Source organism: Papio anubis, chromosome 20 (genome assembly GCF_008728515.1).
Source record: "Papio anubis isolate 15944 chromosome 20, Panubis1.0, whole genome shotgun sequence".
Classification (NCBI taxonomy): Eukaryota; Metazoa; Chordata; class Mammalia; order Primates; family Cercopithecidae; genus Papio; species Papio anubis.
In genome coordinates, this window is record NC_044995.1 from 5,820,705 (window position 1) to 5,835,194 (window position 14,490).

A 14,490-nucleotide genomic window follows, 5' to 3' on the forward strand; every position below is an offset into this window, starting at 1 on the left:
CCGCCCCCAGCACCCCAGTGCCATGCTCCCAGCAGCTCCGCGCCTCAACCTCTCTTCCGGCGGGCAGGCGGGAGGGCGGTTACATCAATGGCTTCCTTTTGTCCCTGTCTGACAGTCCTCCTTTGCAGTCTCTGACTGCCCACCCGGCCCTGACTGGAGATTTCGGCACTCTGCATCCTCCTGGTCCCGCTCCTCCAAGCCTGCCCACCCCTGAGGTCTCTCGCTGCATCTGTCTCGCTGGCCGTGGAGGGGAGGGGCTTCCATTTCTCTCTCTCTCCCATCTCAGTCTCTGTATTTGTGTCTCTCTACTTTTTTCTCCACTTTATTTTGTCCCTGTCTCCCTCTCTCTTTTTTCTCTCCCTTCATCTCTCTTTCCTTCCTTCCTTCTTTTTTCTTTTTTCTTTTTTTTTTTTTTTGATGGAGTCTTGCTCTGTTGCCCAGGCTGGAGCGCAGTGGTGTGACCTCGGCTCACTGCAGCCTCTGCCTCCTGAGTTCAAGCAATTCTTCTGCCTCAGCCTCCTCCCGAGTAGCTGGGATTACAGGCACCCACCACCATGCCTGGCTAAACGTTTTTTTGTATATTTAGTAGAGAAGAGGTTTCGCCATATTGGCCAGGCTGGTCTCAAACTCCTGACCTCAGGTGATCCACCCACCTTGGCCTCCCAAAGTGCTGGATTACAGGTGTGAGCCACTGTGCCCGGCCTCTCTCCCTTTCTTTCCCCTTGATTCTCTGACTCTCCATGTGTATCTTCTCCTGGGTCTCTTCTTAGATTTCCCTGGGGGAAGCACTGTGTGTGCCCAGAAGGGAGTCAGGTTCCCCAGGAACTAGCGGGGATGATTCCCGAGCGATGAGGAGGCTAGCAGGATGCAGGAGGACTTGAGGACTTATTGATGAGATGCAGACACACAGTGAGGAGCGTGGACTTAAGCGGAAATTGGAGAGCACTTGGGAACGACGCGGGGCTGTGATGAGATGGTAGTGCCGGGCAGCGGCGGAGGAATCCGGGAAGACTTAGGGAGGTGCCTTTGAACTTGGGCCTAGAAAGCTGAGCCAGGCGTAGGTCAGGAGGAGAGGCTGTGAAAATGCCTGGCCTGGGTGCACATGGGAAACCTCAGGCAGTGGTTGGGGTGGTTGGTATGGGCTGGAGGGTGAGGGGGTGTGTGTGGCAGAGTGGAGGGAAATGAGGAGGGGGACGTCACTGGGTAATAAGGACAGTGATAGGAATGAGTCTGGCTCAGCACCTGCTTGGCCTGGGCATTACAGGTCACTTTTTAAAAAATTATTTCTTCTTTTGAGACAACGTCTTGTTCTGTTGCCCAGGCTGGAGTGCAGTGGCACAATCCTTGCTCACGGCAGCCTCAACCCTCCTGGGCTCAAGCAACTCTCCCACCTCAGTCGCCCCAAGAGCTGGGAACACAGGCATGAGCCCCTGCTTCCAGCCAACCCTTTCATTTCTCTTGCATTGAATCTAATTGTCATCTTGCGTTGCCCAGCCCCCATCACTCCAGGGAAGAAGACTACTTTGGTGCTCAGTATCCTCTCTGGGTGCTCCCTCTCACACTTGGTCCCCACTGACCTCAGCATCTTCTTCTCAAGACCTGCCATCCTCACAGACAGCAGGTCTGATGTTGCACAGCCCAGTGGCCAGGCCCTATCCCTCTGCCTCCTCTCTCTGGGGGCATCGCTTCCTCTCTGTCCCCACACCCCCAACCCCAGCTCAGAGCTGCACCCTCTCCCTCTTGGACCAGGAGCCCTCTGTTCTCTGTATCCCTCGCCTGACCCCAGAGAGGCCTTCCTGTGCCTCGTGCTGACCTTCCCTCTCCTCTCACAGCCCTGCCCTGGGTCCCCACCAATTTTGGGACCAAGTCCCAGCCCCCCAGCCTGGCGTTTGAGGACCTTTAGCATCCAGAGAAGCCCTGGCCAATGAAATGTGATGCCAAGCACGCATGCACATTTATGTTTTCCAATCACCACACCTTTTTTTTTTTTTAAGTCAGAAGATTTTTTAAGTGTCCTTACCACAAAAACTAAGGGTGTAAAATAATGCATATGTTAAATAGCTTGGTTTAGCCATTCTGCAATGTATACATACATATATCAAACATGCTGTTATACACCAGAAATATATACAATTTTTACTTGTCGATTAAAAAATAAATTTAAGGCCAAGCATGGTGGCTCATGTCTGTAATCCCAGCACTTTGAGAGGCCAAGGTGGGTAGATGGCTTGAGTCTGGGAGTTCATGACCAGCCTGGGCAACATAGTGAGAAACCATCTCTGCAAAAAGCAAAAAAATTAGGCAGATGTGGTGGTGCACACTTGTAGTCCCAGCTACTCAGGAGGCTGAGGTGGGAGAATTGTTGAGCCTGGGAGGTCGAGGCTACAGTGAGCTGTGACTGTGCCACTGTGCCCCAGCCTGGGCAACAGAGCGAGACCCCTGACTCAATAATAATAATAGATAAATTTAAAAGAAAGTAAAAATTAAAAAGAAACAGGAGCGGCTAATTCTAACAGTTTGTGGAATTCAATATATCCAAAATATTATCATATTAAATAAAAATAAGAAAATTAGTAAAGGGATTATTTGCCCTTCTTCCTTTTTGGCACCCTGAGTGTTTGGAATCTGTTGTGTCATATATATTTACAGATGTCTCAGTTGGAGCTCATTTTAAGCCATCAAGAGCCCTGGACATGGCTGGACAAGGTGGCTCATACCTGTAATCCAAGCACTTTGGGAAGCGGAGGTGGGAAGATCACTTGAGCCTAGGAGTTCAAGATCAGCCTGGGCAACATAGTGAGACCCTATCTCTCTTAAATAAATAAATAAATAAATAAATAAATAAATAAATAAATTATCTAGGTGTGGTGGCACACATCTGTGGTACCAGCTATACAGGAGGCTGACGTGGGATAGTTCCTTGAGCCTGAAGGCCCAGGTTGCAGTAAGCCATAGTCATGCCACTGCACTCCAGTGTGACAGAGCCAAATCCTGTCAAAAAATTTTTTAAAAAGAGTCCTGACTGGTGAGTGGCTCTCACACTGCATGACACAGCTATACTTACATCTCCGTGTGGCTCCAGCTTTCTAGAACACATCAAGCTTCCCTGACCCATGCCATGCCCTCTGGCCTCTGGGCCTTCACTGAATGCTATTCCCTCTACTTCTTGAGATGGACTCTCATTCTGTCGCCTAGGCTGGAGTGAAGTGGCGTGATCTCTACTCACTACAACCTTTGCCTCCTGGGTGCAGGCAATTCTCCTGCCTCAGCCTCCCAAGCAGATGGGATTACAGGCACATACCACCATGCCTGTATTTTTAGTAGAGATGGGGTTTCACCATGTTGGCCAGGCTGGTCATGAACTCCTGACCTCAGGTGATCTGTCCACCTCGGTCTCCCAAAGTGTTGGGATTACAGGTGTGAGCCACCGCACCCGGCCTATTCTCTCTTCTTAGCATGTTTTCCCCACCTTTTCCTGGCAATAACCTGTCCTTCAAGTCTTTGCTTGGACATTACCTCCTTCAGGAAACCTTCCCTGAACACCACCCAACTTCCACCTACTCATTCTCTCACGTAGGTTCCCACAGCAGGTGTCTCCCTCAACTCACCCTGGACGGGGGCCACCTGGATTACATTCATCGTCTCTTCCACTGGACCATGAGCTCCTTGAGGGCAGGTATGGGACTGACTCATCCCTGGGTCCCAAGCAACCACACAGGACCTGGCCCAGAATCAGCCTTAGGAAAGGCTGATCAAATGACTAAATGACTTTATCACACCCACTCCCATTTTACAGATAAGAAAACTGAGGCTCAGAACAGGAAGTTCATTGCTCAACATCAAATATCCAGGAAATGGTGGAGCCTGAATGGGAACTCAACTTCCGACACGGCAGTGGATGTGGCCCATCCCTCGGTGGTCTGGCTAGGTCTATCTTATGACTGTACGAGGTGAGTGAACATGGGAGGAATTGTTGAGAGCTGGGTGGGGAAAGAAGAGAGGTGTTAGGCTGTGGGGAGTGGAGGGACTTTGAAGGGAAAGAAATTCCTAACTCTACCACTTCTCTGGTGACCTTCATGGTTTGCCATCTCTGCATACTTTGAATGCTTATTTACTGGATTATTTTGTTCCAGATTGACTTGCTCTGCAAAAATCTTCAATAAATAAATTCTTTTGTCTGGGTGCAGTGGTTCACACCTGTAATCCCAGCACTTTGGATGGCTGAAGTGGGAGGATTACTTGAGCTTAGGAATTAGAGACCAGCCTGGACAACATAGTGAGACCCCATCTCTACTAAAAAAAAAAAAAAATCAGCCAGGCGTGGTTCCAGCTACTCAAAAGGCTGAGGCAAAAGGATTGTTTGAGCCCAGGAGATTGAGGCTGCAGTGAGCTATGATCATGCCACCACACTCTAGCCTGGATGATACAGCAAGACCCTATATCAAAAAAAAGAAAAAAAAATTTATAAGGAAACTTCATGAGACTGTAAGCAGAAAAAAGTGCCAGAAGTCATAAACAATAAAAACCAATGCCTAGGCCAGGCGCGGTGGCTCACGCCTGTAATCCCAGCACTTCGGGAGGTCGAGGCGGGCGTTTGAGACCAGTCTGACCAACATGGTGAAACCCCATCTCTACTAAAAATACAAAAATTAGCCAGGCATGATGGCAGTCGCCTGTAATACCAGCTACTTGGGAGGCTGAGGCAGGAGAATCACTTGAACCTGGGAGGCGGAGGTTGCAGTGAGCTGAGATCGCGCCATTGCACTCCAGCCTGGATAACAAGAGCAAGACTTTGTCTCAAAAACAAAACAAAACAAAACAAAACAAACAAAAACTAAAACCAATGCCCATTGAAGGCTTACCCTGTGCCATAAAATGTTTGAGCGCTTTCTGTATATTAACTTATTGAATCTCTGTAATAACCCTAGAAATAGGTGCTTTTTCTCCCACTTCAAGGATGAAGGAACAGGGATGGGGGAACTAATGAGCTTAAAGGAAAATAGCTTGTAGGGGCTAGAACTGGGATTTGAACCGCCTAAAACCAGGATTAGGAGCTAATCCATAACTACCACTATACTCACTTTTAAAGAAAAATTAATTACTTTAAAAAAAAAATCAACATTAGTACCATCTCAATCATTAAAAACCAATCTACCTGTACCTTGCATATAGGAGAGCAGAGGGCCAGGGCCGGGGACCTCCGGGCTGACTTAGTGCAAAGGCAATGTTTTGTTACTTTTAAAAATTCTAGACTGAATATTGGAGTGGTTTGCAGAAGAGAGAGAAAATGTTGATAAAACTTCAGGAGAATGAGTGGTCGAAAATTTTTGACATTCTTTAAACTTGACAGGCCCAGAAACAGAAGGGGCTGGGGTCTGGACTCCTGGGTCTGAGGGAGGGGGCTGGGGGCCTGAACTCCTGGGTCTGAGGGGAGGGAGGGGCGGGGGCCTGGGCTCCTGGGTCTGAGGGAAGAGGGGCTGGGGTCTGGACTCCTGGGTCTGGGGAGGGAGGGGGCTGGGGGTCTGGACTCCTGGGGTCTGAGGAGGAGGGCTGGGGACCTGGACTCCTGGGTCTGAGGGGAGGAGGGGCGGGGGCCACGGGCTCCTGCTGAGGAGGAGGAGTTCAGGAGTCTGAACTCCTGGGTCTGAGAGGGCGGGGGCCTGGATCCCTGGGTCTGAGGGAGGGGCGGGGCCTGGACTCTCCTGAGTCTGGAGGAGGGGCGAGGGCCTGGGCTCCTGGGTCTGAGGGGAAAGAGGGGCTGGGGTCTGGACTCTGGGTCTGAGGAGGAGGGCTGGGGACCTGGACTCCTGGGTCTGAGGAGGAGGGCTGGGGACCTGGACTCTGGGTCTGAGGAGGAGGGTTAGGGGGTCTGGGCTCCTGGGTCTGAGGAGGGGCCGGGGGCCTGGACTCCTGGGTCTGAGGAGGGAGGGCCAGGGCCTGGGCTCCTGGGTCTGAGGGAAGAGGGCTGGGAGTCTGGACTCCTGGGTCTGAGGAAGGGAGGAGGGGCTTGCAGGGGTCTGGTCCTGCTGGGTCTGAGGGAGGGAGGGGGAGGCTGGGGGTGGACTCCTGGGTCTGAGGGAGGAGGGCTGCAGGGCCTGTACTCTCTCCTGGAGTCTACGAGGAGGAGGGACGCTGGGGACCTGGACTCCTGCATGGGAGTCCTGAGGGGAAGGGAGGGAGGGACTGGGGACCCTGGACTCTGGGTCTGAGAGGTGAGACCTGGGCTGGGGTCTGAGGGAGGGAGAGCTGGGGTCTGGCTCCTGGGTCTGAGGGAGGGAGGGAGGCTGGGGTCTGGTCTCCTGGGTGCAAGGGAGGGAGAGGAGGCAAGGAGGGGCCTGGACTCCTGGGTCTGAGGAGGAGGGGCTGGGGACCTGGACCTGGGTCTGAGGGAGGGAGGAGCTGGGGGGCCTGGACTCCTGGAGTGCGGGGAGGGAGGGCTGGGGGTCTGGTCTGGGGTCACGAGGGAGGGAGGGGCTGGGGGTCTGGTGGGTCTGAGGGAGGGAGGGGCAGGGTCTGGTCTCCTGGAGTCTGGGGGGCTGAAAGGGACCTGGACTCCTGGGTCTGAGGAGGAGGGCTGAGGGAGGAGGTCCCTGCTCTGGTCTGAGGGGAGGAGGGCTGAGGAGGAGTCTGCCTCTCCTGGGTCACGAGGGAGGAGGAGCTGGGGATCTGGGTCGGTCTGAGGGAGGAGGGGCTGGGGAGTCACAGACTCCTGGGTCTGAGGAGGAGGGGCTGAGGAGACCTGGACCCCTTGGGTCACAAGGGAGGGAGGGAGCTGGGGAGGAGGTCTGGACTCCTGGGTCTGAGGGAGGAGGGGCTGGGGAGGAGGTCTGGACTCCTGGGTCTGAGGGAGGAGGGGCTGAGGAGGAGGTCTGGACTCCTGGGTCTGAGGGAGGAGGGGCTGGGGGAGTCTGGACTCCTGGGTCTGAGGAAGGAGGGGCTGAGAGGGGACCTGGACCCCTGGGTCTGAGGGAGGAGGGGCTGGGGACCTTGACTCCTGGGTCTGAGGGAGGAGGGGCTGGGGGGCCTGGACTTCTGGGTCTGAGGGAGGAGGGGCTGGGATCTTGGACTCCTGTGTTTTGTGTGTTAGCCTCCTACATGGGAGAATCAGAATTAGTGGCTGCAGAATTTTTGCAATATGACAGGGCTGGGGTACCTGGGTTGGGAGAGACTCAGAGGGAGATGAGATAAGGAGAGGAAGGATCTGGAGGATGTTGGTGGCGGCAGAATTCTGGGAGAGAAACAGGAAGAACAGATAGGAGGGGCGCGTCCTGGGCTAGAGTGGCTCCTCGGTCAGCAGCGTCTGAGGTGTGACGGCACAGAGGATCTTTGATGTTAGAAGGCTGGGGGTGTGGCCAGGCTCTGAGTCACAGAGGACTCCTCCCTCATCCTACCCGCTTCCCGAGGTTCCTTTCCCTCCCTTCTTGGGGAGCAGGTGCCACCGTCTTCCTCCAGCACTGTTTGCTCACTTCTGGCAGACCCCTGTGGGACCCCTGTGTCCTGTCTACCGCCATCCCAATCCCTCTGAAACCCGCCTGGCTTCCTCCTCACTTGTCACTCGTGAGATATTCAGAAACAATTTCACACCCCTTCCCACGGTGATGAAGTCTGAAGTGGGCCTGTTCTCTCCTCCCTCCTCCCCTCCTTCTTCCTCTTTCCATCCTTTCTTCTCTCTCCCGTGTTACAGGAAGGAAAAACTGAGATCTGGGAAACGGAACTATACCCTTGAACAGGGCGGGCAGGACCAGGGCTCAAAACCGGTCACAGTTTTCTTTCTAGGCTCCCTTCCTGAAAGGTCTCCTCTCTCCAACCGCAGATCTTCAGACTTTTTTTCCCGCTTTTATTTTTCATGTTATAAAAGCACACATTCAACGAAAAGTACACAGAAGGAAGGAGCGACCTCATGACCACCCCAGTATGCAGTCTGGGACATGTGTTTTCAGATTTGATTCTGTGAATATTTTATTTTTTATGGTTAAGTTCACATACATATATATTTTTGTCTCTTCCTTTTGTCATTTAGCATCATATAGCCTAAACATTCTTGCATAATACTAACAATTCTAAGAATCATTTTTAATAGGTTTATAATATCATTGTGAGCTAGGCGTGGTGGCTCACGCCTGTAATCCCAGCACTTTGGGAGGTCAAGGTGGGTGGGTCATCTGAGGTCAGGCGTTCGAGACCACGCTGGCCAACATGGTGAAACCCTGTCTCTAGTAAAAATACACAAAAAATTAGCCTGGTGTGGTGGTGCACACCTGTAATCCCAGGTACTTGGGAGGCTGAGGCATGAGAATCACTTGAATCCAGGAGGCAGAGGTTGCAGTGAGCCAAGATTGCATCACTGCACTGCAGCCCTGGCAACAGAGTGAGACTCTGTCTCAAAGAAAAAAAAAAATCATTGTGCCAAGCCAGACTATTATTTAAGCCATCCAGTACTTTTGGAACATGTTTGATGTTTTCACTTTATTTCTGTGATAAATAATATTACGATAAATTCAAGTCTTGTTCTACAGTTTGGATTTTTTTTTTAATAGGTTCTTCCTAAGACTAGCGTTACTGGATCAAAGATGGTGAATAAGGGTCTCGGTGTACGTTGACCAGCTGTCTTCCATCAAGATTGTAGAACGTCCACTTCCAGTGTTTGAGAGTGACGGTCTCACTGAGTCTCCTCCAGCACTGAGGGTTTTGTTTCCTTACTTGTTTTGGTTTTAGGTCTTTACCAATTTGATTGGTTTACAAACAGGGCATGAGGTTTAAGTATATCTCTGAGGAAAGGTAAAGTCAAATATGACTTTATGGGTCATCAGCGTCCTTACTCCTGTGCATTTTCTGTTCGAAGCACACAGTTATTTAACTCTTGGTGGGGTGTTAGCGATGCTTTTTCATGGTGTCATTTATCCACTTGGTGAACTTGCAGACTTGAGTGTAGACTCCTGGGTCGTTGGGTTGGCCGCAAGGGAAAGTTCCCCAGGACACCAGACCTTGCAGGGTACCTCTGCACACCAACGGTCCCCCTGAGTCACCCTAGAGGGAATACAGCCGGAGATTAACTTTGGCTTCAGATCAAAACCCAACTCATTATCATACATTCCTCAGTTATCGGTCTTTGTCTTGTAGATTATGGACTTCCACCACAGCCAATGAGAAGAGACTCATTGTCTCTGGGGACCAACGGGAGAGCTAGTGCTAGGAACACACTAGGTCCTTTGAAGACACTGATTTGACCCTTGGCCAATGAGAGCAATTGCAGAGAAGGGGTGGGGTTTCCGGATCAGAGCACTCTTTATTTTCCAATGTTAAGGACCCTGCTCCAAGCTAGTGGAAGAAACATCATCTCCAAGGGGTGGATGCATGCCGTCTTGCACGGGAAAGGGGGACACGATGGTCTCGGAAACCAGGGTCAAGACCAATTACATAATTTACAGAGCTTGGTGTCAAATGAAAACGCAGGGCTCTTTGTTCAAAAATTATTAAGAATTTCAAGACAACAACAGGAATGCATTAGACTAAGTTTGAGACCCTTCTGAGTGTGGGGCTCTGTGGCAGTGCAGAGCTTGCACATTCATGGAACTGGCCCTTACCAGGGGAGAAGGGGAACACCCTGTTCTCTAGGACAGCCATCTCTCTGCCATCACCTCTATCCCTAACACTCACTATCCCACATCCCCTGAGAGCTAAAGGTGCAGATGTGAGCAAGGAGGATGGGTGTGGAGAGACAGAGAGAGTTGGAGGTGGAGAAGAAAGAGGGAAAAGAGAGAGACAGAGAGATGGGGAAGAGGGAAAGGGTATGGGGAGAGAAAGAGACAGATGGGGGTGGAGAAGAAGGAAGGAGAAGAGAGAGAGATAAAGGGATGAGGGAAGAGGAGGAGGGTGTGGGAAGAAGAGAGAGATGGGGTGGAGAAGAAAGAGGGAGAAAAGAGAGACAGAGAAGGGAGAGGGAGAAGGTGTGGGGAGAGAGATGGGCTGCGGGTGGGGAGAGGAGAGAGAGACTGGAAGAGAGGAGGAGAATAAAGAGAGAGAAAAAGACAGAGATGGGGGAGCAGGTGGGGAGGGGAGAGATAGAAAAGAGAGAGAGAGAGACAGAGTAGAAAGGAGAGGGCAAGGAGAGAAGAGGGAGAGAGATGAAGAGAGACAAAGAAGTAGGGGAGAGAGAGAGAGGAGAGGGCCAGAGAAGAGACAGAGAGACAGGAAAAAAGAGAGAGGAGGGGGGCAGGGAGAGGAGAGAGAGGCAGGGGAGGGGAGAGAGAGAAGCGAGAGAAAGAGGGAGAAGAGAGAGCAGAGAGGAGTGTGTGGAGAGACAGCAAGGGAGAGAGAGCAAGCTAGCTCAACACAGAGAAAGAACAAAGAGGAAAAGGATGAAATGAAATTATGTCACAAAGAGAGATGGGGGAAGACCGTTCAGAAACAGAGAGGGGATGACAAAAGGTCAGGAAGAGGGAACAGGGAGGAGGTGGAGGGAAACAGTGTTTTCCCCGGGACCAGGGCCAGGGTCAGTTGAGTGAGTCATCAGCTTCAGGCACAAAATCTCAGTAACTGTAATACATAATACTTCAATGCAGCATTTAACAAAATCAAAGGTAATACATAAAACTGCATGATGGACATCGTATCCACATTTGAAATGAAGACAGCGCCAGTACAGCGCTGTGCTGAGCCATGCTGGCCCCTACAGTGAGGGAAAATTCAGTAAGAGTCACCTGCTCTTTATTTAAAATGGAAACATTTTATCCATCGTGGGCTTCTGCATTAATTTTATTTTTTATTTTTAAATATCGCATTACGATGTATCTCAATCACTGAGGTTTTCGGTGCCCCCTTAAGGTTTGGGCCTGGGACCAGCACCTCACTCTCCTTCCCTGGTCCCGCCCCCACTTTCTCACCCCTATTAAACTCTCTGTCCCATCCCCAGGGCCACATCGACCCCTAAGTAAGCTCCCACCCCTGACCTAGGCAGAGAATGAGGTGAAAAAAGCTGAGGAGGCCGGGCCTGGGGGGAGGGCAAGGCCAGGCTCGGTGCCCAGTCACTTGGGTCAAGCTCTGCCCCTGGGGCATGCAGACAGGGTACCCAGGACTGGGAAGGAATTGAGGGGGAGAGTCTCACATTGCAGGCGTTTTTCTTGGAGTTGGGGATGCCAGCGCACAGCATGGAATTTCCCAGCATGTCCTTATAAACCTTTGTGCAGTCCTGGGAGGAGATGAGCTTGACATCCACGCACATGAGGTCAGAGGGAAAGGTCACTGCAGTGAGGAGCAGGGAGAGTTGTCAGTCAGAGAGGATGGGGTGAGGGCCAGAAGTGCTGTGGCCCAGACTCCTGGGTCTGAGGGAGGAGGAGCTGGGGCGTGGACTCCTAGGTCTGAGGGAGGAGGGGCTGGGGTCTGGACTCCTGGGTCTGAGGGAGGAGGGGCTGGGGGTCTGGACTCCTAGGTCTGAGGGAGGAGGGGCTGGGGATCTGGACTCCTAGGTCTGAGGGAGGAGGGGCTGGGGGCCTGGACTCCTGGGTCTGAGGGAGGAGGGGACTGGGGTCAGGACTCCTGGGTCTGAGGGAGGAGGGGACTGGGGTCAGGACTCCTGGGTCACTGAGGCCACCTACCATCTGGGCTCGTGGTAGTGCCCCAGCCAGAGACAGTACAGGTGGTTCCAGGGGGTTCGCAGCGGGAGGGCAGCCTGACTGTCTTCACTGTGGATGACAGCCTGGCCCGGCTATTGAGCTTCACGAGCATGAGGTCATTAACATGGGTCTGTGTGGAGTAGCCAGGGTGGCGGAATGACCTCGAAGCCTTGATCCTCTGAGCTTTCCTGTCGCCCAGTGTATCACTGCCCAGGTGCACGGTGTAGTCACTGGGAGGAGAGAGTGACATTCAGAGATTCAGAAGAGACACTGTGACAGAGAGGGTGTGCAAAGACCCGGAGGTGGGGAGACAGAGACCCAGAGAGAGGAGGGGGGACAGAGACCCAGAGAGAGGAGGGGGGACAGAGGCCCAGAGAGAAGGGGGGGACAAAGACCCAGAGAGAGGTGGGGGGACAGAGACCCAGAGAGGGGAGGGGGGACAGAGACCCAGAGAGAGGAGGGGGGACAGAGACCCAGAGAGAGGAGGGGGGGATAGAGACCCCAGAGAGAGGAGGGGGGACAGAGACACAGAGAGAGGAGGGGGGGACAGAGACCCCAGAGAGAGGAGGGGGGACAGAGACCCAGAGAGAGAGGGACAGAGACCCAGAGAGAGGAGGCGGGACAGAGACCCAGAGAGGGGGAGACAGAGACCCAGAGAGAGAGGGGGACAGAGACCCAGAGAGAGAGAGAGAGACAGAGAGCCAGGGAGAGAGGAGGACAGAGATCCAGGGAGAGGGGGTCAGAGATCCAGAGAGAGGAGGATAGAGCCGTGGGCACAGAAAGACAGCCGCCCCCGCCCGCCCCCCACCTCTCCATAGGGAGCTGGAGATGCTGGCGCACCTCCAGCAGAGCCTTGGGCGGCACCTACTTCATCTTGCAGTGGGCGGCAGTCAGCACCCAGCGCTCATTGACCAGGACGCCTCCGCAGTGCAGCTGATTGCCACTGAGCAGGGCCACCTGCCATGGGTGGGAGCCTCTTGTACATGGGGCACCATCAATAATCTTGTCACCCTGGGCTGGATGGAGACATGGAGGAGCATGTGGGTAGCCAGCCTCAGGGGAAGGCTGAAGCTGCACCTCAGGGATTCCCAGAGTCAGAGATGGAGAGAGACAGATGGAAACGCGTGGAGAAATACAGAGAAAGCAAGAGACAGGGATAGAGACAGAGAAGGAGCCCACTCAGAAACCCAGGAGGTGTATCTCATTGGGGGAACCACAGAGAGACACTGAGCACAGGAGGCAGGGCCTGGAGGGGACAGAGACCCCTGAGGCAGCAGAAGCAGGAAAAGCAGGGGCTTCAGCCAACAGTCTGGTCCTCCCAGGATGGAAGCTGTTTGAGGAGGGAGGGGTTCTGACTCAGGGACTCCTTGGAGAGGGTCAGTGGGGGCCTCAAGGTGAGGTCAAGCTTCCCAGTCCAGTTTTCACCTTCTTGTCCGGCAGTTCCCGGGGCTAACGATAGCAGTAGGATCTGCAGGGGCAGGAGAAGGGATCCTGCCATGGTGCCCTGCTGAGCCGTTCAGGGGCTGCAAGGCGAGGAAGGGCCTCTCCTGCTGGAGCTGAGAAGGAGAAGGCAATTCAGGCCCAGCCCCTCCTCCCTCAGACCCAGGGGTCCAGGCCCTAGCCCCTCCTCCCTCAGACCCAGAAATTTCTCTGGCCTCTCCTTCCTCACACTCAGAACTCCGGACCCCTAACCTCCTCCTCCCTCAGACCCAGGGGTCCAGACCCTCATCGCCCTCCTCCCTCAGACCTAGGAGTCCAGGTCCCAGTCCCTCCTCTCAGAACCAGGAGTCCAGACTCTCAGCCTCTCTTCCCTCAGACCCTGGAGTCCAGGCCCCCAGCCCCTCCTCCCTCAGACCCAAAAGTCCTGTTCTTCAGACCCCTAGAGAGCCAGGAATCTAGACTCCGATCTTGCCCCTCCCTATGGAACCCAAACTTCTGGGTCCGTAGTTCCTTTTTCCCTAAAAGGCCCCAAACTGCAGACTTCCAGGCCCTCACTGCTCAGGACCGGGAGTCCAGGCTGCAGGCCCTGCCTCTCGGGAGCAGAGTCAGGCTCGGAGCCAGCATCGCCCCCTCCCCTCAGGTACACCCTTGATGAAGCCTCTTCTCACCTCGAGAGGATCTGATGTGATCCAAGTTCGGACTTGGGCTGGCACACAGCTGGGCTCCAAGATCCCCAGCCGTCTGCTGGGCGGTCCTCTTATACCACCCCCCGCCCCACGCCCGGCCCCAGTGCCCTGGGGTGCAGGCAGAGCTGACTCTGGGACACCCCCGCCTGCTTTTGCGGTTCTGGCTATCTGGAACCCCTGACGCAGCGAGAGCAATTGGCACCACTGCACTCTCTCTCCACCCTCCCTCCGAAGGACGGGCGGTGCCCAGCTCCTGCGCCCCCGCACGTTCCGGTCCCACAGTCCCTCCTGGCGGCTCTCAGGGGAGGCACCCGGTGCGCTGGGTCTGAGGGGCAGGAGCGGGATTCAAGGACCGGCTGAGCTCAGGGAATAGGCTCTGGCTGAGTCCTTCTTTGGGGCCTCTCCTGTCTCAGCGTCCGGAGTGATTGGATTCTTTCTTTCTTTCTCTCTCTTTCTTTCTTTCTTTCTTTCTTTCTTTCTTTCTTTCTTTCTTTCTTTCTTTCTTTCTTTCTTTCTTTCTTTTCTTTCTCTCTCTCTTTCTTTTCCTTCCTTCCTTCCTTCCTTCCTTCCTTCCTTCCTTCCTTCCTTCCTTCCTTCCTTCCTTCTCTTTCTTTTTTTTTGGACGGAGCCTCTATCGCCAGGCTGGAGTGCTGTGGTATGATTTAGGCAACCTCTGTCTCCTGGGTTCAAGCGATTCTTCTGCCTCAGCCTCCCGAGTAGCTGGGATTACAGGCATGCACCACTACTCCCAG

The 14,490-nt window shown here is 53.5% G+C and overlaps 1 protein-coding gene across 1 annotated transcript; it reads right to left on the reverse strand.

Annotated features, from left to right (window-relative positions):
• Positions 1 to 7,820: 7,820 nt before the first annotated feature.
• Positions 7,821 to 14,213, reverse strand: KLK7 (kallikrein related peptidase 7). Its single transcript, XM_031659216.1, has 6 exons — positions 13,721 to 14,213; positions 13,038 to 13,168; positions 12,481 to 12,628; positions 11,595 to 11,842; positions 11,105 to 11,241; positions 7,821 to 9,027 (listed from the first exon to the last, which is right to left on the reverse strand). Exons 2-6 carry the CDS (start codon positions 13,108 to 13,110, stop codon positions 8,872 to 8,874), a joined length of 762 nt encoding a protein of 253 aa, XP_031515076.1. The 5' UTR covers positions 13,111 to 13,168; positions 13,721 to 14,213; the 3' UTR covers positions 7,821 to 8,871.
• Positions 14,214 to 14,490: the final 277 nt, after the last annotated feature.

Coding starts and splice junctions, on each gene's coding strand:
- KLK7 (XM_031659216.1), bottom strand. CDS start 13,110: ATGGCAGGATCCCTTCTCCTGCCCCTGCAGATCCTACTGCTATCGTTA. Junction 11,843..12,480: donor GCCGCCCACTGCAAGATGAA/GTAGGTGCCGCC, acceptor CTCTCCTCCCAG/TGACTACACCGTGCACCTGG. Junction 11,242..11,594: donor CACTACCACGAGCCCAGATG/GTAGGTGGCCTC, acceptor TCCTCACTGCAG/TGACCTTTCCCTCTGACCTC.